Source organism: Syngnathus floridae, chromosome 16, assembly GCF_059516105.1.
Source record: "Syngnathus floridae isolate MCC-2025c chromosome 16, RoL_Sflo_1.0, whole genome shotgun sequence".
In the NCBI taxonomy this organism is placed as follows: domain Eukaryota; kingdom Metazoa; phylum Chordata; class Actinopteri; order Syngnathiformes; family Syngnathidae; genus Syngnathus; species Syngnathus floridae.
This window is the reverse complement of record NC_142428.1, coordinates 9,653,455-9,677,117: the sequence shown is the minus strand read 5'-3', so window position 1 is coordinate 9,677,117 and position 23,663 is coordinate 9,653,455. Positions and strand designations below refer to the sequence as shown.

Sequence of the window (23,663 nt, the reverse complement as noted above, 5' to 3'; positions counted from 1 at the left end):
ATGGGCACTCCAAATTGTCCCTAGGTGTGAGTGTGAGTGCGAATGGTTGTTCGTCTCTGTGTGCCGTGCAATTGGCTGGTAACCAGTTCAGGGTGTCCCCCGCCTACTGCCTGATGACTGCTGGCATAGGCTCCAGCACGCCTGCGACCCCCTTGGGGACAAGCGCGGTACAGATAATGGATGGATGTATCTGAAATGTGCCCGCGAATCTCGTGTGGCTAAGTGGCTCAGAAGATGAATAAATCTATACATTTCAAATGTGATATTGTAATATTTCACATAATGTATTGACCTGTGTGGGTGTAGTTTTGCTTGAGATCCGAACCTATTGTAATGAATAAAACATGACGAAAAAAAAAAGAAATATTTTGAGGCAAACATAGAGTGAGGAAGAAATACTATATATTCTTTATTAAATATACAAAATTGTGTGAAACAGAATTGCATCATCACAGCTTGTAAACGCTCTTTTGCGACACGTGGGCCTGGGGAGGCTGGCGCCCCCCACCACAAAAAACATTCGCCTCAATAAAAAGCTTTCAAAATGGAAGACATGGTATACAGCGCTGGTCCATACACAGCCACAAATCCATGAGCAAAAATATAGGCAAACACATATCTTTTATTGCACTGATTTTGCTGCAAACTTAATCAACATTGTCTGTTTGGCAAATAATCTTGCACAATAAGCACAAGCTTAGTAAAATTCTAGAAAATGTGAAGCGCTGTGAACATTTCCCGAACAAACTTAATGCATCTGGAAAGTATTCCTGGGCCTTCACTTTAAGCGACTTTTAGAATTGGTAAGAAAAAGAAATACACTATTTTGGAATGAGGCTGTAACTAGAGCTGCAACTAACAATTACGAAACATATAATTTTGTCGCATTGTGATGATGATCCAAATTTTTTCCGCACAAAAATTAAGTGAAGCTGTCAATTTTTATTTCCTCCAGCTGTGTCGTCTACCACACATGGCTGTAAAACGTACTGCAGTTCAAGATGAAAGTGACAAAATAGGGTGAACATTCTGCATTTGCTCTCATTTGTGTTCATAACAGGCAAGGTGAGGCATAAAGGACTTTTTCTTGTTTCCTCCCCACTCCGATTCAGCATCCAGCAACATAGGTGCGCACATGCCCACCATCCTAAAACCAATCCAACCTGGCGGGTGAGGAGCTGAAAACAACCTGAGGACTACGTAGCTAGCATATTCGTTACACGTCAGCATCTCAAATGCAGCGGTTCTCAAACGGCAGGTTTTGGGCAGCTGATAATTCGCCAAAGTGTAGCATAGCGCAAACTATTGCCGAAGAGAGTTTAAGATTTTCTTTGACTTAAGTATCGGTGTCTGGTATCGGAACCCTATATGATGCTCGATACAGAGCAAATGAGGTCTAATCAGACAAATTGATGTACGCTACATTTTAAAGTGTAATGATTTCATTCGGTTCAACCAAGACAAATTTTTCAATTGAAATTGTTTTTTCTCGCATGCCTAGTTCCTTTGGCATTTTGGGGTACACATGTTCAATTGCTGTTGGGACTATGAGGGGGGGGGGGGGGGGAGCGGATCTAGAAAGTTTGAGAACCTCTGCAAAAACGCTTGTATCAAAAAAGGGACAGCATAGCGGTGAAAAGACTAAAAAGCTGAGGTTCCCTGTGGGGAGCGTGCCGTCATTTGAGCCTGGATCGCACCTGCAGGAGGGTGGGCTTCTGCTCCATGATGCGCACCAGGAGCGTGTCAATGTAGTCCTCCAGGTCCCGGACCTGCGGCTTCAGCTTACGCAGTTCCACCTCTCGTTTGGCCAGCAGGGCGCGCTGCTGCTGAAACTCCGCCTTCTGCTGATCCAACTCCGCCTCGCGCTGCACCAGGAGACCAATCAGTTCGCTGTGGGTCAGGTGATAGTACGAGCCGGCGCCCTCCGTTAGGATCTGGAAACAGGAAAAAAAAAAATTTAACTGAAAAAAAATATGTTGATGTTACAAGTCTTGCTGGTAAGAGAATTTTGAGGAAAGGAAATGTGAAAACGTGCAGTGAATATTTTCTAAATGAACTGCAAAGGAACACAAATTGGACCTTCTCGCCGGTCTGGCTCCTCCTGCCAGGGTGGATGCTGGACTTGATCTTCTCCAGGACTGAGCGGCTTTCGAGCAGCGGGCCACTGCTCAGGGGCCGCACCGGGTGGGGACTACAAGGAAACCACACAAGAGACTGCGTTACAACACACTCGGACCCTCTGCATGCCATCCAGGGTTGCTTGCAAGGGTTAGCATTTTTTTTCCCTAAAAACGACATTGAATTGTAAACATTTTGCGCAACACCAGACAATTCTACATTCCACAATCTGAGAGTGGTCCAGGAGAAGAAGGTTAGGGCAGGTGCACCTCATTAAAGCGGTGAAAATTAAAAGTCAAATGCGCCCAAAATTGTTTTAATTGCATGCGTTTATGCAAAACAAGTACAAATGTGAGAAGAAGTGTGTTATTGCCCCAGGTTGAAAAGGAAACGCTATCAGTGACACAACAACACCTTTTTTGGGGGGGCAAAGTGTGAGAACAGGTCCTGTGAGGTAAGGGGGATGTGTGTGTGTACGTGTGTGTACGTGTGTGTGTGTGTGTGTGTGTGTGTGCACGCGTGTGTGTGTGTAAGGCAAAACAGGAAGGAGTGGAGGTGGGGAGAGGGGTTGTGTTAGGAATCGGAGGGCAAAATAATAACTGCTAATTGGCCCGCGGCAGTGTTTCCCCTCCCATTACCACGGAGACAGGACACATACACACACAAGACACCTACGGAGGGAGTCCCGGCAGGATTAGTGCGCATGTGTTAACTGGGAGATTAAAAGAACCACCACTACCAAGAGGATCCCCTTCGAAGTCGATGACACAAAGGAAGAAGCAGGTGAAAGGGCCAGAAAAGGCTTGAAAACTGGAAGGAAGGGGGAAAGATGGTTCCCTCAACCGATGAACAAGCTCACCTGAGCTCCTGATGAGTTGCGTGCTCCTGCTGGCATTCCAGTGCCTCCTGAGGGTTCAGTGTGGCGGGCAGCAGCGAGGCATCAGAAGGGGAGGAAAGGAAAGAGGGGAAGCAACTATTTTGATGGGTTAGTGTAGGAGCGGAGGCCGTTGAAGGGCAGGGGGAGGAAGGGGATGTGGATAACGCCTCGGGGGAGCAGGACTCTTTCCAGAAGGACAGTGGAAGGGTCTTGTCCCAATTGAACGGGAGGGTGCTTGCGCGATGTACTGTGGGGTGGTGCGGTGGCAGGTTTTCCACCATCTGGTTACCAAAAACCTCATCAGGCTTCAATATAGTTGGAGTTGAAGCGAGAACTTGCGAACCCCTGAGGTCACCTCGAGTGAGACCTGCATCTGCTCGGTCTGTCATCACTTGAGTCAACCAGTCGGTGATGTGCGTGTTAATGTTTGGTCCAGTGGTCAAACCCAGTGAAGCGCCGGTGTCTTCCGGAACCTCTCCAGCCTTCCCAGCAAAGGTAGAGTTCTCTGACCCTCGCCTCTCGGTGGGCTTTGAGTCACGGTAATGGTTTAGAGATAAGTGGAATGAAGGAACGCTCATTGTTCTCTGGAATATTTTGGGAAGTTGTGGTGGTGGGTTTTTCACAAACATGTCATCAAAAGCAGTGACAAGATCATCCCCGAAAGGGTTTGCATATGAGTCTGTTGCTGTTGCAGGGAGAACCTGAGAACTTCCATCATCCCCTCCGTTAAAACTTGACTCATAAGGATCTTTTCTGTTTTCTGTAACCACAGACAACCAGTCATTTAGATTTTTTGAATCACTGGGAAAACTCTCTGGAATCAGTGAAGCAGTGGTGGCACTCTGAATCTCTCCTAGCTCCCCATAGAAAGTAGAGTTCTTCGCGATTACCATCTCGGGGTGTGTGGCTATGCCATAATGGTGCTGCAACTTTCCATCGAGGCTTTGGAGAAAGCTCCTAGAGCTCTGGGATGTTTGAGAGACTTCTGGTGAAGGTTTGCTCACAAACACATCATCGAGAACGGTGAACTGTTCGTCGTCAATGGTATTCGGATACGAATCTGAAGGAGTGCCAGGGAGGACTTCAGAACTCCCATCATTTCTTGCTGTGAAGCCCAAGTCACAAGATTCTATGAAACCTGATTCACAGGTATCTGGTGTGTTCTCTGACATCAGAAACAATGAGTCAGCCTGGTCCTTTGGGCCACTGGTAGAACCCCTGGGGCTCACTAAAATTCTAATGGGTTCTGGAATCTCTTCTAGCTCACCACAGAAGGTAGATTTCTCTGAATCAATGCTCTCAGTGGCATCGGGTACACTGATATGGTTTTGGTGGTCCTGCAAGTTTCTCTCTGGGATTTTGGGAGATCCCCTGGTGATCTGGGACATTTGGGGTAGTGGTGGTAAAGGCCTTTTCAAAGACACAGCACTTAGATCAGTGACCTGATTGCCCTCAATGAGCTTTTGATAAGAGTCTGTATGAGTCACAGGGAGAAATTGGGAACTATTGTCGTCCCCTGCTGTGAAACAAGGCTGAAAAGTATCTGGGCTGTCGGTCATCACCAAAGACAAGTCATGTTGATTGTTTGAATCTTCGGTTGAGCCTTTTCCACAAAATGAACCATCGATGAATTCCGAAATCTCTCCTGATTCCCCAGAGAAAGTAGATTTCTCCATGTCAAGTGTCTCTGATGGGTCATATATGCCGTACTGGTTTTGGTGGCACTGCAAGTTGCCATTGAGGCTTTGGAGAAAGCTCCTGGTGCTCTGTGATATTTTTGAGAGTTGTGGAGGGTTTCTTGCAAAACCTACATCAAGAGCTGTGAATTCATTTCCCTCCATGGGATTTGAAAAGACGTCTGTTGCAGGGAGAACTTGAAAATTCTTGTCCACTGCTGAGAAATCTTGTTCACCAGTTTCTGATCTGATTTCCAGAATCGGAGCCAACAGGTCAGCTTGGTTATTTGAGCCATCTGGACTCACTGAAGCAATGGCGGGTTCCCCATTTTGTCCGAGCTCCCCACAGAAAGTCAAGTTCTCAGAGTGTGACTTCTCAGTCGGGTTGGAAATCCCAGAACATTCTGAGGGCGGTAGAGAGCAGCAATTTTGGTCATCCTGTGAGTCAGTGTTCATGTTGAGGCTTTGGAGAAAGCTGTTAGTGTTTTTGTCACAATCTCCAAGATGCCTGGAAGGTACAGGAGATTCCCAGCAACCTTCCTCAAACGACAAGGATAGGTCAGTGCCTGGGGGAGACCTGGGAATGTCCAGAGATGGTTGTCCACTTAATTCGCCTTGAGATACTTCTTCATTGTTGTCGTCATCAGATTGCATCTCACATTTTGGCTCTAGGTCCAGGTTCTCTGGTGTTTGCGTGTCTGCAGCTTCTAAACCTGCAATCATTGCACTAGACATAGTCGGCGGTGGTGTGAAGACTAAGGACCCGTCTGAATCCCACCATTCCGAATCGTCACTCTGACTTGCAGTTCGTTGAGCTGCATCAGTCAAAAGCTCATCTGTAGACGTAGAACCCTTTGGAGTGATAACTGTTTCGGACAAGATCTCCAAGGTTGGAGCAACGCTCTCGAAATTCTGCGGCTCAGTTTCATCCAAGGAGCACGCTGAGAACTTGTCCGATGCAGAATTTGAAGAGAAACAGGAGAGGAAATCATCTTCAACTGAACTCCCGATACCCGAAGAACCATCTGGGAAGGGAGCCATGTTAGTAGCGCTGTTAGCTTGATGCCATCCAGTGGGAGGGTGTGATTCCAAAGTGTTAAACACTTCGTTGCAGTACTCAAAGCTTTCATCCTCTGGGATGGGGTCCAAAGAGTGCAGGTGGCTGCAGGTCGTCATGTAGTTGCTCAACATGACACTTTTGGTATTCAGGGAATCATTCCTTTCATCACTGCCAAGTTCCAGCTGATGGGTGTTGGTTAAAATGATAGATGTCAGGTCTCTTGGACCTTGCAGCCTGCAAGCAGCAAACTCCTCAAAAGAATCGTCCCATTCCGTATGTGGTTCCTGTTCCTCAGCAGATGCGAAAGGGTTTGAAGACTTCTGGCTTAAAGGTATCTTTTTGCCCAAGCCAATGACGTGGTCTTCGGTAGTTTGACTCTCCCAAGTCTGGGTGTCTGCATAACCCGTCTTTGGAAAGAGTTGCTCAATAGGAGGCCGGGAATTGGAAAGAAAGGGCAGGGGGGGGAACGAGGAATCGTACGACGTGTCGTGCGATAGGAAAGGGTTGCTGGGTGACAGGGGTGGTGAGGAACAGAAGGGGTTAGAGTGGTGCAGTGGGTCAAGGGGTGGCTCAGTGCCGGGATCTAGTTCATGAGGTGCCACCGAGCTGTGGAAGGAAGCGAACACAGTCCTCCAGATTAGTTCAGGTGGTTCACACTAACCTGAACTGAAGGGCTTGGAAAGAGTTTTGCTCTTACACTCAATCGGATTGATTTGAAATACAGTCGACAACCGTCTTAGCATAACTTGTAATGCTTTAATTTGTAATTGCTTGCTGTGCATGTGGATGTTGGATTATTTTTTTTTATCTAATCAGAATTCAGTTTCTTTGTGCTGCCATGTCAATCTAATATGCCCAGGGCCTTCAGAATGCCCAGAATATTTGCAATGGGGCTGTTCCAGATCAGATCAGATTTATCGTCACTGCACTGATATGATGATTGCGAACTGCTCCAGATAATGTAGTACTACATGTTATTTTCCAGTATTGAGGGTTTCTATTACTGGAAAATAATACTGGATGCCCCCTGAATGCTCAGGTACCAAAGATATGGCCCACCTCTGGTATAGATTTCGAAACTCACCTGGATTTACTGTGAGACTCCTTGGACCCGAACCATCCTTTGTGTTTGCCCTCTGTGCCAGAGTCTTGTTCGACCTCCTCGCCCGTCTCTTCTCTGCCCAACACAGGGCAGTTTTTCTCCATGGCCGCTGCAATAGCAGCACTCTCCTCCTCGCCGGCCTTGTCAAAAGACCAGCGTCGTCCATCGCCCACGGTACCATGCAGGGGTTCGGCAGAGGCCCGCGGGTGAAGATTCTGCAAAGACACGGATAGAGGCAAAGTCTTCTGCAGGTGTCCCAGGCCCAAAGAAGTTTCTAGAGCTCCTGAGGCCTGATCCTGGGGCTTGTGCGTTCCATTGATGCCCGCGGGAAGTTGAGGCACGGCTATGGTGATCTCATTGATCTCATCGCTAAAGTCACAGCGCAAAGGAGACAACCTGGGTGATGTGTCAGCCGTGCGCTCTAAAGAGATGACAAGACACAAACAAGGTCATGAGGAAACACTAGACTGGTGCATAGGTTTGTCATTTGCTATAGATGTCCCGCTGGGTTTTTCTTGAATTCAGCATTAGCTTTGTTATCATTTCAAAGTTCACTGTTTTGTGCATGCATCATTGGCCCTAAAAGGGACATTTCAAATTTCCAAGGTTCTTTTGAGTCCAATGCTGTATCCACTAAAACTTCCCAGTTTCCTTGAATGCAGCATTAGCCCAACATAGTATGTACATAAACAATGTGCTAACTGCTGCATATTTTCTGTCACCTGGGCTGTCAGCAGTCAGGTTGCTGCTGTTACTAGGTGAGTTGGAGAGGTCGGAGACCACCACACTGATGCCAGCTGTGGGGCTGAGACTCCCACCACGCGACGACGACTCGCTGCTCTCGGACCCCAGCGACGTGCTGGAGCGCGTGTCCGATGACTTCCTTAGCTTGCCTCGCAGGAAGAAAGTCCTCATCTTACTGCGCCTCACTTCGCCGCCCTCGTCGTCCTCATAGTCCTCCTCGCCGCCCCCGTCGCTGGGCAGACGTTGGCGCACGCGGCTCAGCGGGCCGGTGCCACCTGAGGTTGCCTCATCTTCACTGGATCGCCTCTTGCCCCTCATGCGCTCCTTCAGCTTGCTGAACGTGGAAGCCCCTTTGTCCTTCATGACCAGGTCGTACATGCTAGCCGTCAGGTTGTTGCGTGTGAACTGGACGGTGACTTGAATGTCGCCTCGCTCTTTCTCCTTCTTGCCGGTCTTGGAGTTAAGTCGGTACCACCTGGACACCCGCGGAAAAAAGAAAAAAAAAAATCGCTAAAGAGGGGTTAGGTGAATGCGCATATGAAACTGGTGGGATTCGGTACCTCCAACAGGGTTAAGAACCACTGAGCTAAAGCAATAAAAAGTAGAACTTTTGTGCCCTCTCATGGAATGGCTAACATCTGCTCTATGCTCCTTGTGAGTGATTTTATTTTCAATGTGTGCTCTGCCAAATTTTGGCTCGTAACACAAAGTTAAAAAAAAAAAGACAAAACGACGGCTCTTAACTCGAAAACATTGCAAGTCATGCCCCGTAAATAACGATTGCGCTCACTTCTGTGTTACAGTGCTCGTTAAAGAATGAAAGAATAACTTTCAAGTGGGTCACAGCCTGAAGTGAACGAGTGTATTGTTTGTTTGAATGGGGTTAATCCAGCCAAAGTGAGTCCAAGTGTGTGTGCGTGTGTATGTGTGCGCGCGCGCGTGTGTGTGTGTGTGCGCGTGCGTGCATGTGTGTGTGTCTGGCCAGACAGCTTCCATAATGTCCTCTGAGCAAAAACAATGAAGTTAGGCAACCACCACTTACACTCAAAACGACAACATAAGTTTAGCTATTAGCTCCAGTTAAGAGAGAAGCTATCTTGCCCGCAATCAAAGGCAAATCTATTTACCCAAAGTTGACTAACAGGTTAGCACAGTTAGATAGACGGTGTTTTGATTTTGCTCTTTTAGTACACACCTAACGAGATCTGACTAGTCAGTTTGAATGTGTTATTTAGTTTGAAAGATGTTTGTGTGCTTCCGTTTAGCTAACTTAAGTATATAGCATGTCTTGTTTGCATTGATGACATTACATTTTCAATCACGTATTATCTCTCGTTTCAAAAATGTTAGCACCTTGTAAGAGTTAACTTTAAAAAAAAGTAGAATTAGAAATAATCAAACGTACCAGTCTGGGTAGTTACGCTGTCCTAACGTTGACGTCCATTTCAGCACCGGCACAGACACACTAACACACACGCAGCGACGATTGCCATAGAAAACAATTATCTGCTCTGAGGTGGAGTCTCAAACACAAATTGGAATGCTGACACTTTTGAAAGCCGCACAACAATAACCAACACCTAGCGCAACCGGAGGAATGCATTTTGAATCCGAACACTAACTAGGCACCAACTCAATGCTATTTAACCTTAACCCTTAACTAACCTTAATTTCTTTGGTGCACCCAAAGGCATAAACTATAAAGTACTAAAAAAATAAATCAGCGAGCCTCAACGGAGGCATAAAAAGCAACAATTGTGTAATATATTTGTTTAAATGTGAGTTCTTTAGCTGAGAGCAGTACTGTGCGAGGCGTGGACTCGAGTTTCCCGTCCAACAATAGAAGCACGGTAACTCCCCTCAGCCAAGGTGGAGCTCACATTCCTAACGCAGCGGCCAGCTCGGGACTTTTCTATTCATGGCCTACTTCCTCCTCTTTCAAAGAAGCATTCAGAATGACATTCCAGTTTATTCTGATTCACCAAAACTGTTGTGCAAACTGTGCAACAAGCTAACACCTTCAAGCCAAAGATCTTACAGGAAATACATGCATGAGAGCTTGTCTTTTTTTTTTTTTTATAACACTGCATCTGTTTCCCCATCTCTCAAAAACAGGAAGTCAGAAGCCCCTACATGTCCCACGCGAGAAAGCTGATAAACTGATGAAGTCTACTGGGATATAAACATGAAGGTACACAACATTGTAGAGGACTAAATTCCAACTTAATTCAAGCCGTAATGTAACTCTTGCTGTAAATGGTCCCTTCTAATCATCTCACCTTACCCACTAGATTTAGCGAAGGAAGCAAAATCAGTCGACCAGGTCTGTCATGGCAAGACGTGTCAAAAAGCCTCAAAGGCTCATGACCCAAACTCAACAAAATGTCTTGCAATTTCTGTTTTTGCAGCATTAGGACCTAAAAAAATGGTGACTTTGGGTTGCCGGAAAAAGTCTCAAGAACCCATGATGCAAATTAATCAGGAAGTCGGCCATATTGTTTCTCGTAACAATTTGGCCAATGAGCCTGCAGGCCACAAAATAGGGGATGGTCTGTTAGCTTGCTTATTGCAATGTTCAAATGATCATTTCAGAATGATATCAAGTGATGTGGTTGAGCGCCATGATGGGACAACTAAACAAAAACAACAACTGGACATGGGAGGAGCCTCTGCAAATGTCTTAAGCTTTGGAGTGCGCGCGTGTGTGTGTGTGTGTGTGTGTGTGTGTGTGTGTGTGTGTGTGTGTGTGTGTGTGCGTGCGTGCATGTGTGTGCGTGTGTTGGACAACGTGCTGAAAAATAAAAATGCTTTTAGTCAATGGGGACCACCAAACTGTTAGATAATCCCTGGAAATTGGGACAGAGGACGCAGCATAATCCCGTTGGGGAAATAGCATCTTCAGCAAGCACATCAACAAAAACAAACGAATGAGTGTCGTAGACGGTTCTAGAAGGTACAGAATTGTGGGTGTGTGCTCGGGCTGGTGATGGTGTGAGGGTGTGTCGATGCAGCAGCGATGTGTTGACATCCCAAACGTGGATGAGGAGTGCCGCGATGCGTTCACGGAACGTGGGAGAAAACAGCGAATATACGTACTGATTTTTCACACCGCGGCTCTCGTGGAAGAGTTTCCGCAGCTGGATGATGGCCTGACCCAGGAACACGTCCAGCCCGATTACCGCGCGGTGCATGACGGTGAGGACGAGCTCTGGGCCAGTGTCCATGTCCAGGACGCCGGGTTGCAGCTCGAAGCAGCACTCCTCGCGCCACTCGGGCTCGGTGGTCTTTTCGGCTACACACGTCAAGTACTTCTCCTTGGCCAGCTGGATAACCGCGTACACGTCGCTGGTGCCGTGCTTGCCCTTTCCCCGCAGACCCCTGCCTCGGAGCACCGTCACCTGAACGTGTGTGGGCACCCATGGCTGCTCCATGTCCTCACCGACCCACTCCCCTCCTCGTCCCACCGTGTGTGGAGCCTGGTGGAGGTGGCTGGCGCGTCCCCCACCTCCACCACCACCAACTCCTCTTCCTCTTCTTTCACATCTGCCGTGCGGGCTATAGCTCGCGTGGTCCGGTGGATATTCCTCCACTTCTGCAGCTCGTCTGCCGCCCGGCCGGCCGAGGAGTGGGCCTCTCTGCGGGCAGCGACGTCACGCCTTCTCCATCCGCCCTCATCCTCCTCCTCCTCCTGTATCCGATGCTCCACTTCCGGGTCCCGCAGCACCACGTGCATCCTCTGGACACTTGTTTAGGTACCTAACCGCTAAAAATACAAAAATAATACCCATAATAATTTATTTCATAGGCACATTTTGAATGTAAAAACAAAAACCAAATAAAAAACACGCCTTTTTGTCCTAAACGTTACAATCGCCCATATGACCTGACAGTAGAATATTATATGAAATATAATATTATCTATGAAAAATAATCCCTGTCTTGCCCCGTTTGATTCCTTTGATTTAATTTTGTCGACACTTTCATTGTTATTTTAAAACTTGTAAAGGCACGTCAAAAGTAGCCAAACAGAAGCCAGAAGGGGTGACCCGGGAATATGTCAATCACTTGTGATAAGCAATTGCGTCCACACCTCGATCGAACACCTTAACATGCGGAATTAACACTTTTTCTGCGCCACAGGTAAGTCAATGATCACCTTTTTTGGTTTTAATCAAACGACATAGCAATGCTATTTTATTGAAGGGTGAAAATCGTGCTGTATGTTTTTTTCTGTGACTTTATCACAACTATATGTGCTGGGGAATATTTTCTAACGATAGTTGCAGGAAAGCGCAAGAAAAGTCTTGAATTTGCGCCCTGCAAAACCGTGTTTAAGAACATGTTTGTTGTAATCTATAAGAATTCAAAGTACAGGCTGTTGCACTGACGGCAAGTTATGTTTCATTGTTGACACTTGCAACCCAGTTTCTCTCGGCACTTCGCTTTGCCGTCGCCCACGTTAGCTCAAGTGTGTCGACAGGAAATGACGGGGTGGTATTTTGACAGAAGCACTTGAGGTGACGACAGTAAACTCAACAATTGAAATTCTTCATGTTCAGCATGTATCGAAATGCAATTCATTAGTTCCAGCTTCCCCCAAAACAACATTGTTCATTTGTGTTGATAAGAAAAAATGACACTCAATAATATTGTGCTTTACAAAACTTGACAATTTTTGGGGGGAAGCTTTACGATATGCAAAATAATACCTGGCCTGACCATTTTCACTGATTAATGTGAAATTCAGCAAGCAAGTATTTACTTGCTTATATACTCTACTGTGGCAATTATAAAAAAAAGAATTCCATGTCAGGTCTGGAACGCATCACCTATTGGTCACATAATGAGAAAATAAACATGTAACAGTGTACAAGAAGGGAGTTAATTTAAGTGAAATGAGATTTGAGTGAATGAAATAAAATGAGGCGAGTGAGCGTAGAGGCAGTTAACGAGAATTTAAAATAAAAACGTCTGACCTTTCCCAGTCTGAAATGAAATCACAAGACAAACATGCGTGGATAATTGAGACAATTTTGACCTTGATGGAAAAACGTGGAGGACAACGTGATGACTAGTGGATTGCACATCTGCCTCCAAATTTTGTTCTGGGTTCAAATCATGGGCTCGGGCCTTCCTGTGTACTCAGGTTGCCTCCCACATACTTCAACTTAAAGTTATTTTCTTGGACTTAATTTTTTTCCCAAGCTCTCTTGAAAGTACCACCTCCACTACTCAGGGTCTTCTTCAGAACCTCTGAGACTAGCGCCGTCACTCCTGCAAAAGTTTCTAGTTGTGTCTAAAGTTTTCGTAGTGGAAAGGTGCCATTCGACGCGTCAGTCAGCTCGAGCAGTTGACTTGTCAGGCGGGACTTGAGCGGACTCAAGAGGCCTCCGAGACTGACGTGTAGCGTCGGCTAAAGTGTCTCCTTTGACAACCTAATCTGGCTCATTAGCAACTTCATCCCGTCCAATCGGTGGGATGGCGCGTAGATTCCGACACCGATGAGTGTCTTCTATTCCGGGATGGCGGGTGTCAATCATCCCCTCATCGGGACGCCGATCTGCATGGCACAGCTGTTACATAACCGCCGATAATCCGCATGGACGATTACACGCACGGTGATGAAGACAATGACAGAAAGCAGCTGCCACGCGCACACACACACGCGCGCACACATGCACAGCGCCAAGAGAAACAGACGTAAGAGTGCAGAGTGCAAATGGCCTACTTAGAGTTTAAAGTGGCTAATTAGAAAGCTAATCAAGGCTCACTTTCTCACCCCCGACATTCGTAATGAAACGCTCCCGTCCTCGGTATGTCCCGAGACAGCTGCAGAGGATGGCCTACAAAAAAATATCAAACAAAATCACTTCTTGTTTGGCAAAATATATTTTAGTAGAAAATCATTCAAAGTTTTTTTTAAATAGGACTTCAAGTCTCACCATCATCTTGATCAACATTAAAATACAAACTGGCAGCATGCTAAAAGTACATTTCATTTACCTTAGTCAGTCACTGTAGCGTTATGCACAGATTAAAAATGAAAACTGTCTGAATGGAAAATTTAAAAAAAAAAAAGCCAGCCTCATTTTGCAACTTCGAATTTGGCCCATAGCGCTTTCATGTAAAGAGACCCACAAAAACCTCAAAAGTCATGCTCTGTTGTCATGGCCTCATTTCATGACGCTGATCCTCCCTTGGTGTGATGAAAACATAAATGTCTAATATATCGTCTTAGATAGCTTAGATTAAGCGAGCAGCTGCCTTACTGGTCTTACTGGTCTTATTGGTCTGACTGGGCGTCATGTGTAAATATTTAGGCTGCAGCCACAAGCTCAAGTATCCCGCGGGGATCATAAAGGACATATAGAACAGGTGCTTTTTGTTGTTCTTATTTTTGTTTTTGTCTAGTGAACATTTTATTCTAACGAGGATTTGCACGGCAAATGACCGAAAATCAACAGTGCATATCAAAAGCGACATTATTGTGGCATATGATAAAATGGCTCCCACCAGCCAATTAAATGGCAATAATTGGGCTGGTGATCAGGAGGAAGTGCTGGAGGACTTTTGTGTGCGTGTGCGTGTGCGCATGTGTGTTATCGAGGCCGAGGAGATTAACTCAGCGCCACAAGCCACAGAGGCGTAGCAGCACGGCAATAATCACCTGCTGCATTCAGGTGCCGGCAGAAAAAAATGGAATTTGCGATACCATCGAATGGATTCAAGTTGACCTTTACACAAGGGTACCAGGAACCTTGCGCGCCGCCTGGAGTTTAAAACGTACGTAGACATTTATTGCTGGAGTTGGGTGGATTTCTTCTTCGTCCAAAATCAGACCCCCATTAAATCATCAAAGAGCACGATACTGGAACTACTTATGATATCGGTACCTGGTCCAATGTAGCCATTGATACATGTTTGATATTTAATGCAATCATATTGTTTCATTATCATGATATTAGTGTAAGATCAAGTTGTAGTGATACCGTAGCCTCCGATATCAATATCTGATACTTCATATCATAATAGCTGCTGATATCAATATTTGATCGGGTCATATGAATACCCCAAGCTAACCCGATGCCGTAGAATCAGGACTGGGAAAGCCGACCATTGCCAAGTGCATATTTCTGAGTGGCGCCTGAACGCAGCAGCGGCCTGCACCATGGCGCCAGGCCACCGAGGCCACCGAGACCATGGAGGCCAGCACTGCACCCTGGAACAGCTGTGGCGGTTGGCCGTGTTTGTCTTGTCGGAGTCATGCCTCGCGTCTCCTGTGTCTCATCTCTCGTTTGCTTTAGCAGCTGTGCAGAAGACGAAGAAGGAGATTCCTCCTTTGTCAGGCGACTTAGGCGCGCTTTGTCCGCTTTACATTTTAATTAGCTGCTAAACGGCGGCCAGAGGACCTCCGGCCAGCTGTCAATCACTCCTTAAGCACCCACCAGAAAAAACAACAAGCAAAAAAAAAAAAAAACGATTAGGTGTCTCAAGTGTGTCTGTAACGCCACCTGTTGGTGGTCGACTGCATCTGCACAGCGTTTGTCCATGCTAAGACGGACTGAATGAAGTACACTCTCGATAATACAGATTGTAATTTAATTAAGAAATCAAATGACTGAATTATAGCAAAATTATCTATTAATACATCAGATTTACTGAAATACATTTTATTGACATAAAACAATCAACTGGATGCCACATCTTGGGTAGTCAACGCATTTGTTATGCAATGAAGCATGAGGTAAAATATGTATTGTCTAATGTCTTTGTCTGCCTTGTCGTTTTATAAGGTACACCTAGATGCCACTCCATTAGGTACACACACATGCCACGCCGAATGAAGACACAAATGATGTGCGCTCCGGGAGGGGATGACGGAGTTAATACGGCGCAACAAAAGCAAGGAGCGCATACAAGAGGGGCCCCCACACTCCCCCTCAAACCAGACTTTGGTCCTTTGATGTCCCCCAGGGACCTGAGTGAAGGGGGGGGGGGGGGGGGGCGCCAGAGTCCGCCGGTAAGCCCCCCGTAATTGAGTGTTTGTCGTTGCCCGGGCAGAGATCATTTCCCACGAGGGTCTTCTCTCCTGCTGCTTGTATAAAGGGAGGATTTGTCGAGACCCCTGGACTTCTCCTTCCTTTTCTCGTTGACGCCCCGCGGAACAATGAACTCATGCGCTCGCCAACCACGATGAGCGCGGCGGTGCATATCGAACCAGATAAATAGGCAACATTATGAATAGAGACGCGGGTATCGTAATGCATTCCAATTTCTTTCAGGTCATAGTTTTCAAACTGGGTTGTTGAGTTATTTACATAATTTTTATATACATTTTCAGGATTTGTTGTTATTGTGAAATATTTTTGATTTTTAATTTAGACTCCTAAAACAGTTGTCCTCCCCCAAAAAAGAATCTAATTCTCCTCAGACTACCATTTAAACAGAGAATTTTAGCCTTCAGGATTTCAAGTAGTTTGTTCTTTGTCACGAAAACTGTCCTCTTGGAAATTTGCCATATTTGTTTCAACATATCCTACATTTATGGTTACAAAAATGCTACATTGAAGCCAAGGCTAGCATTAGCTAGCTTTTGTGTTCATGGCCACTTTTAGCTGAGTTAACATGTTTGTTGGCTTTGTTTACATCATGGCTTCATCATTTTCACTCGCATGTCTGGCTAAGTCACTTGACAAACACGCAGCTTCTTAGCATTGTTAGCATTTTTAGCAAGCAGACTTTTTTTCTTCTCGAATCCAGACGTGTTGCTAGCCGTCACGGTCAACTGTGGACCTCGTGGGGATTAGCAGAGCCACCGTTTGCTCTCCAGGGACCCGTGCGACCTTCACCCTAACCCTGCGCGGTAACCCGCACTCAATGAGACACACTATCAACACACTAGCGCCACGTTAGCGTTAGCAAACTGTAGCATTTGGTCACGTTCCACCTCAGCTGTTATTTACACTTGTGGCTAGTCCAAGTATCTAATCTGCATCTTAATGGATCTTTTGTGTTGGGGTCAAGAAAATTGACTGGTAGTAATCTAGGAAAACAATAAAATTTTAGGGAGAGGAATGTAGTCCAGAGATTATGACACGCAGTTGTAATTTTCAGAGCAGTTCATTATTTATTCTTCATTATGTATCTTTAAAGTTAAAGTTAGTAAGTGTAACAAGAATTTAGAATCAAGGGTATTGCTTTAGATTGTGTGTGTGTGTGTGTGTGTGTGTGTGTGTGTGTGTGTGTGTGTGTGTGTGTGTGTGTGTGTGTGTGTGTGTGTGTGTGTGTGTGCGTGTGGTGCGTGCGTGCGTGCGTGCGTGCGCGCGTGCGTGCGTGTGAGGGCGGCTCGGTGATGGACTGGTTAGCACGTCCGCCTCACAGTTAGGAGGGTGCCGGTTCAATGTCACCTCCGACCCTCCCTGTGTGGAGTTTGCATGTTCTCCCCGTTCCCGCGTGGGTTTTCTCCGAGCGCTCCGGTTTCCTCCCACATTCCAAAAACATGCATGGTAGGCCAATTGAGCGCTCCAAATTGCCCCTACGTGCGAGTGTGGATGGTTGTTTGTCTCTGTGTGCCCTGCGATCGGCTGGCAACCGGTTCAGGGTGTCCCCCGCCTACTGCCCGATGACTGCTGGGATAGGCTCCAGCACCCCCGTGGGGACAAGCGGTATAGGTGTGTGTGTATGTGTGTATGTGTGTGTGTCATAAAAAGAAACAATAAGAAGTCAAATGTTTTTGATTTATGGGCTTTCAGGGGCGCAAGAAAAGATGTTTATTTTATTCATGCGCGCGCACACACACACACACACACACACACACAGGCACTCTCTCCAACATAATCTACGTGTGCATCAGGCCATGTGCATAATGAAAACGTTATCTTGATGCTGGCCCGAGGCCGACGCTCCCGTTCAACAAAACAGGAGCGAGCAAGCAGCCAGCCACTTGACGTCACGTGACCGGCAGGAGAAACTAAAATCGTCAAAGAATCTCCCGGGAATGCGGCGGCACAGCCAAAGCCCGAAATGGGAACAATAAGCGCAATTGTCAAGCCATTAAAATAAAGGCCAGCTTTGAGCAGATAAGAGCTGCGTGGCCTTGCCTCCATCTATTTAACATTCATTGGATTGAATAATCCCGTTTTATTATCGTCAATAGTCTGCATATTTACCCTCAATATGCTAATTTATGCTAGCTGCCAGCGCCGCGCGGTTTAATAAGTTTTTTTTTCTCGTACCTGCTCCAACTTTCCCCCCCTTATTGTTTTTTGTGGCGCCCCGCGGCCCCACCAGTTACATTTCAATCAAGTACGTCATTGAAAAGTCATTATGGCAAACTAGGCGTCGGTAATTGGGGCAGCGTTCTGCATAGTGGCGCCCCCGCAGGCCGGGGGGCCAAATGACGACACGAGGGCTTATCTCACTTGCTTTTTAAAAGGGCAAATAATGGACAATTTATCCTTCATCTGCTTGGGGAAATAAGAATGTGTTCAATGTCGGAGAGGAGCTCACATGTCGACGACCCAATGTGAACCATTAAATAATAAATTTGTCATTGTACCAGCAAGAAGTCGGATTTTTCTCAAGAAGAAAAGACAAAGTTTTTGTGGGGGGGGCGCGTCAAGTTGGAAAAAAGTAATTTGTTCTCATGCGTAGTTTGTGATATTAAGTGGCGTTGTATTTTTTTGATAATCTGAAAATTAGACGCTTCAAAACAACTTTTCGTATTTTGACGTGATTTTGGTGGACCACGTGGGTTTTATGACACGACTGATGTTAGCATGTTTCGCAAAAGTGGTAAACAAAACTTTTATAATCCTTGACGTAAAAATAATCGTAAGAACATTGTACGCATTAGACAATGTCGGACCACATCTGCAATCGCGGCTAATCTTCCAAATGATGCCGACTGAGAGCCGAACGGTCGGCGACCTCTCTAAACGCGGTGAGGTCGAGACGGCCGCCGGCTCCCATTCGCCATCGGGATTAAAGGCGCTGCGGAGCCGTCGCGACCCGCTTGGCATTCAGGAGGCGAGCCGGCGCTTTTTGTTTGCATTGGGATCAATCAATGAGGCGCGTTGACAAATAAGCTGACCAATGAATGCGTGCCGACGGACGCCTTTGAGTTTGACACCTTGACATCTTGGATGCCTTTGCCGTTGACTCCCGCTCGTGATGCCTCTGGCGCGTACACTACATTACGTACGCTGTGTTGACACATGTCCATTTTATTTCCTAACTACTACAAAACACATTTCCAATACCGTGGACCGAGCTAAGGAGAGGAACTGTGTATTCATGCGTACAGCTGATTTTTGTTCACGTAGCATAAAACATTCTGCTTTCTCTGGATATATTTCTGTTCCCTGATTTTTTCTATATCAAATGGTCATTTCTTTGCCAAATAGATGAGTTTGGATTTTTTCACGATTTCTGAGTAAAAAATGTGACAGATCTTTGGGGAGGTTATTTTTTTTGTTGATGCTGTTTGTTGCACGAGTCAGTTCCGCCCCCTATAGATGGAAATGTCAGCCCCTGTTTTGTATGCCATTACAAAAGCAAATAACCGTCTGCTGCTCTCTCGTGGTCATTTTGAGTCATCACACACGTCTCAAACGGCAAAATCCGAGAGAGGTGTGTATTTTGAATCAAAATGTTTTATCTTAAATCAGAATAAAATATAAATACAATATAAATAAATATATAATATACAAAAAAATAAAATAAATATATAATATACAAAAAACCAATATAATATATATAGTATATATATTTTTATATACTGTATAATATACAAAACAAAAAGGGCGGCTCGTTGGCGGACTGGTTAGCCTCACAGTTAGTAAGGTGCGTGTTCGATTCCACCTCTGGCCCTCCCTGTGTGGAGTTTGCATGTTCTCACCGGGCCCGCGTGGGTTTTCTCCGGGCACTCCGGTTTCCTCCCACATCTCAAAAAACATGCTAGCTAGGCCGATTGAGCACTCCAAATTGTCCCTAGGTGTGTGTGCGAGTGCGAATGGATGTTCGTCTCTGTGTGCCCTGCGATTGGCTGTCAACCAGTTCAGGGTGTCCCCCGCCCACTGCCCGATGACTGTTGGGACAGGCTCCAGCACGCCCGCGACCCCCGTGGGGACAAGCGGTACAGATAATGGATAGATGGATAATATACAAAATGTAAAAAATATAGTTGTATCATTAATATATTTGGAATATAATCAAAAAACAATGTGTGTGTGTGTGTGTGTGTGTATAACACACTAATAAATAGATAGATCATATATATATATATATATATATATATATATATATATATATATATATATATATATATATATATATATATATATATATATATTTAATTAACCATACATACACAGTGCGATGATTTAAATAAAGACTGTCAATCAACGTTAGTGACAGTTTCTCCAACCCACCACACCAGGGCGCGCTTTAATCACATTCTGGTTGGTTTCACCAGCTCCGTTCGGAACTGCACCAACCCACCGAAATATTGGACAGGCAATCAGTCAGTCATCAAGACAAGAAGACATCAAGAAGACATTCAAAAGCCCTTTTTACTCGGAATGTCCAGTTTAGTGTGCAGGTCGTCCCAAAAGTGAGGCATATATTGAAGAATGTTCAAATTGCCCAACTACAGCTTTTGTTGTTTATTTCATTCTGATTAAAAAATTAAAAGCACCCCCTACCCCCTTTTCCCCCAAATGCACCCCCACGAGGCTGCCATGAATTATTTGCTGTTTTGCAGGCGGGAGGGGAGCTTGCCCTTTCGCCAAAGGCACCCGCTCATTTATTAGCTCTTTGCGTGATGCCTGACAACGGAGAAAAAAAAAAAGATAAAAAGCAGTCGAGTCTCGCATACTTACTGTTCGGCACCCACGGATCTTTTTTGGGAGTGGGTTCAGGGTTGGTACGTTTTTTTTTTCATTGGCAGGAAGAGTATGTGGATTACATTCATACTCTATTTGTTCAGCCTGGGAGCAGGGCACAGAATTTCCCAATCAAGAATAAAGACTATTAAAAATATGGTCTTGCCACTTGTCGCATCATGCAGGGCAGCCTCACCACTGGGTTCCACCACGCCGCTTAAGCGACCAACGCGGTCGCCTAGCAACCGGCCCTCTCCGTTGAGGTGACAGCATTTGAGTGGGCGCCCCCTCACCTCTCCGTGCCGTCCCGTCTCACCCGCGCGCGCACCCCAGATGCTCGTCGAGTAAACACCTCCCCGTGTGCGGTCGGTAACCGTGGCAACAGTCCTTCCAACAGCTGCTCCATACGCGACCTTGATGATGTCGCTCAGAAGACTGTAAATATCTTCAGCGAAGTGTCGCAGTCGAGCGTCTGCGCGTTTGATTGGACCTCCACTCAATTAAACAGATTCATACAACCCATAATAACAAAATAGCACAGGAAGCTTAGCTCACATCACCATGGATGAAGAGCCACGGGTTCGACACCCAAGGTTTTTGTGAATGTGTGGTGCACCACTACATATTTTTTTTAATTTGATTTTTTTGCTGAATAAAAGTTGCGCCGTTGAGTGACGTCACGGTTTGTCTGCCTACCAGTCATGACGCACGCGCTCAAATGGTGTCACGCTGCGGCGCGTCGCGATTCTTTCGGGCTCTCGCGCTTCATGACGTCGACGCCGCTGAAATGGCGGCGCCGTAAATAGTCCCAGTTGGCCCGCCTCACCTCAGACGCGCGCTCGCAGCCAGCCGAGGACCTCCTTCGAACACTTTGCGCAAAGAAATGGATTCCGATCCCAACGGGACTTTGGTCGACTTCGCGGGAGGACTCCAGCTCCTCGACGGGGAGGACATCCGGACGGCCGTGCCGGCATTGCTCGTCGGCATGTGCGTTTCCGGCGCCGCGGGCAACCTCCTGGTGTTGCTGGTTTTCGCGCGCGACTTCCGAGCAGGTCAAGGCTCCGAGGCCAAGGCTCTGCTCGCTTCAGTGGCCGCTACGGATGCGCTCCTCCTGGTCCTGTGCGCCCCCGTGCGCGCGCTCGCCGCCTACAAGCAAGCCTGGGTCCTCGGCCACTTCGCGTGCGCCACCGCCGACTGGTTCCAGCACGCCTGTCTTGTGGCCAAGACGCTCCTCCTGGCGGTCAGCACCCGGGCCAAGCACACCCCGGAGGGCGGGGCCGCCGCACGCCGTGGCTGGATCCTGTGGGCCGTGGCGTTGGTGTGGCTGCTGTCCATGATGTTGCCCATCCCGCAGATGCTGTTCTCCGCGTTGCAGCCGCGCGGTGCGCACGACGTAGTGTGCGTGTCACAGATGCCGGCGTGCGCGTCGCGGTTCATGGCCGTCTTCTACAAGATCTACCCCACTGCCACCTACGTGGCTCCAGTGCTCTTCACCGTGGCTTACTACACTAAGAGCCTCCACCGGGCGCTCAATTACGCGCCAAACCCGCGCCGCCTGAGCAAGGTGACGCTGGTGCTGCTGTGTCTGAGCACCACGCTGGGGCTCATGCTGCTGCCTGAGTGGGGCACTTTCACCTGGGTCCGACTGGGCTACCACAAGCCCCCCGCGGGAGTGCTCCTGTGCGCGCAGGTGCTGGTGTACGCCTGCGGCGCGCTCTCGCCGGTCCTGCTCGTCACCATGTACGACGACGTGCGCCGCGGCTTGGGGGCACTCTGCATGGCGGCCGCCTGCCGCGGCGCCAAGACACCCGGAGCCGCCAAGACAACCGAGGGCAACGGAGCCGAGCTGGGCGGCGCGGTGCTCACCAACGCCGAGAAGACCTTCCCGGATGTGGAGCACTTTTGGACAGGGCGCAGGAACACGCAGGTGGAGGAGGAGCAGGACCCCATCCCCTGGGAGAAAGAAGAGAAAATGCTCTAGTCTCATCGTCGTGCACTCGAGATTCCTACTTGTCACGGAGGAAGAGAAGCAGCCTGCTCCCACATCAAAGGTGTCCAAACCTCCAAGAGGTGCCTTGTCACCTCGTGTTTGGAAAACAATGGTCAATTCAAGTTCCTATTGTATATTTATAACTTAACACAAAAAAGGAGAAAAATCATTGTCATATTTAATATAACAGCAATATTTATACATATGTATTATATACTGTTTACATGTGTAGAATAGCTTTTTATTCCGTTTTTATTTAAAATTTGTTATCTTGTAATCTTCAATACTTTTTAATTGAGAAATACTTTGTGAATGATAATAATTTGTGAAACTGTTCATGTTTATTTTATTTTTGTGTTTAACTCTCATGCCACGAAAGCAACATGTTTCTTTTTTTTAATTAAAATCTGGGATTTGTGTGGACTGTTAACCTTATTTTAAAAAGGATTTGCACTCGCAGTATTAAATATATCTGCATTTTTGAACGCGGATGAGCAACAAAACATGATCAGGTATATGGACTCATCCCAACTAAATCCGAGATTAGCTCGCTTTTTAATCGCAGGTAAAAACACACTCCAATCGTTTTCAGATATGGAAACATCTCACATCTTTGCACTGCATCCGCCACTAATCTGTTGGGTCAAAATCCTGCCTCGGCGATTACATGACGAGAGCGCGGCAGCTCCAAAAAACTCAATAGGGTGTGTGACCTCATTTTTATTGTTTTCCAGCAACTTTGACGCGATCGATAGTTGCAGACTCGCATCAAGTCTTGTTGCTGTAGCTTGTGTTCATGCTTGCCAATCAGAATCTCACTTCCGCAAAATCTGTATCATGAAATGTTCCAAATTCATTTCCTATTTCAAAGTGTGCTGATACGCCCATAACGTCTGGCCTAATTAATCTGGTTGAATGCTGCAACATGATGCGGCTTCTTGTCACGTGGTAAAACTTGTTGAATAAACAAGATATACAAGTCTGAGTATTGACATGTGTCGGGTTGGTACACCAAAGGGTTAATGTGTAAAAATGGGGCAGCATGGCGTTTTCCCGCCGCCAACCTTTCTTGGGTTGTGAAAGGGAGGAAAAAAGGAGCATTGAGTGGTCTTGTGTGTTGAGCCCCGTGGCTGCGGCGCGACGGCTTTGACATTTCCCTCGTCTCGAGTGTAAAGAAAGGCTACAGGTGGCCGAGGAAGACGGAATTCAAGA

The 23,663-nt window shown here is 46.7% G+C and overlaps 2 protein-coding genes and 1 long non-coding RNA gene across 5 annotated transcripts; 2 read left to right on the top strand and 1 right to left on the bottom strand.

Annotated features, from left to right (window-relative positions):
• Positions 1–380: 380 nt before the first annotated feature.
• On the bottom strand, positions 381–11,257 carry rab11fip5a (RAB11 family interacting protein 5a (class I)). Of its 3 annotated transcripts, none has more exons than XM_088401406.1 (6): positions 10,674–11,257; positions 7,556–8,052; positions 6,816–7,254; positions 2,978–6,337; positions 2,080–2,191; positions 381–1,934 (listed from the first exon to the last, which is right to left on the bottom strand). In XM_088401406.1, exons 1-6 carry the CDS (start codon positions 11,006–11,008, stop codon positions 1,677–1,679), a joined length of 5,001 nt encoding a protein of 1,666 aa, XP_088257532.1. In that variant the 5' UTR covers positions 11,009–11,257; the 3' UTR covers positions 381–1,676. The 3 variants fall into 3 exon arrangements, with proteins under 3 accessions (XP_088257532.1, XP_088257533.1, XP_088257535.1); XM_088401407.1 differs by lacking the exon at positions 10,674–11,257 and adding an exon at positions 8,983–9,593; XM_088401409.1 differs by lacking the exon at positions 2,978–6,337.
• On the top strand, positions 9,696–18,889 carry LOC148385606 (uncharacterized). Its single transcript, XR_015863564.1, has 3 exons — positions 9,696–11,717; positions 15,371–15,597; positions 16,338–18,889. It is a non-coding gene; the product is annotated as an uncharacterized LOC148385606 (long non-coding RNA).
• A 2,215-nt stretch (positions 18,890–21,104) lies between these two features.
• Positions 21,105–23,526, top strand: LOC148385605 (G protein-coupled receptor 151). Its single transcript, XM_088400788.1, has one exon. The coding sequence runs from the start codon at positions 21,345–21,347 to the stop codon at positions 22,440–22,442; it is 1,098 nt and encodes a 365-aa protein (XP_088256914.1). The 5' UTR covers positions 21,105–21,344; the 3' UTR covers positions 22,443–23,526.
• Positions 23,527–23,663: the final 137 nt, after the last annotated feature.

Bases quoted from the DNA above. Each gene is read 5' to 3' on its own strand.
- rab11fip5a (XM_088401406.1), bottom strand. From the start codon at position 11,008: ATGGAGCAGCCATGGGTGCCCACACACGTTCAGGTGACGGTGCTCCGA. The intron at 7,255-7,555 runs GTGACAGAAAAT...TCATCTCTTTAG, and splicing joins CCTGACTGCTGACAGCCCAG to AGCGCACGGCTGACACATCA. The intron at 2,192-2,977 runs GTGAGCTTGTTC...GTTTCCTTGTAG, and splicing joins GCAACTCATCAGGAGCTCAG to TCCCCACCCGGTGCGGCCCC.
- LOC148385605 (XM_088400788.1), top strand. From the start codon at position 21,345: ATGGATTCCGATCCCAACGGGACTTTGGTCGACTTCGCGGGAGGACTC.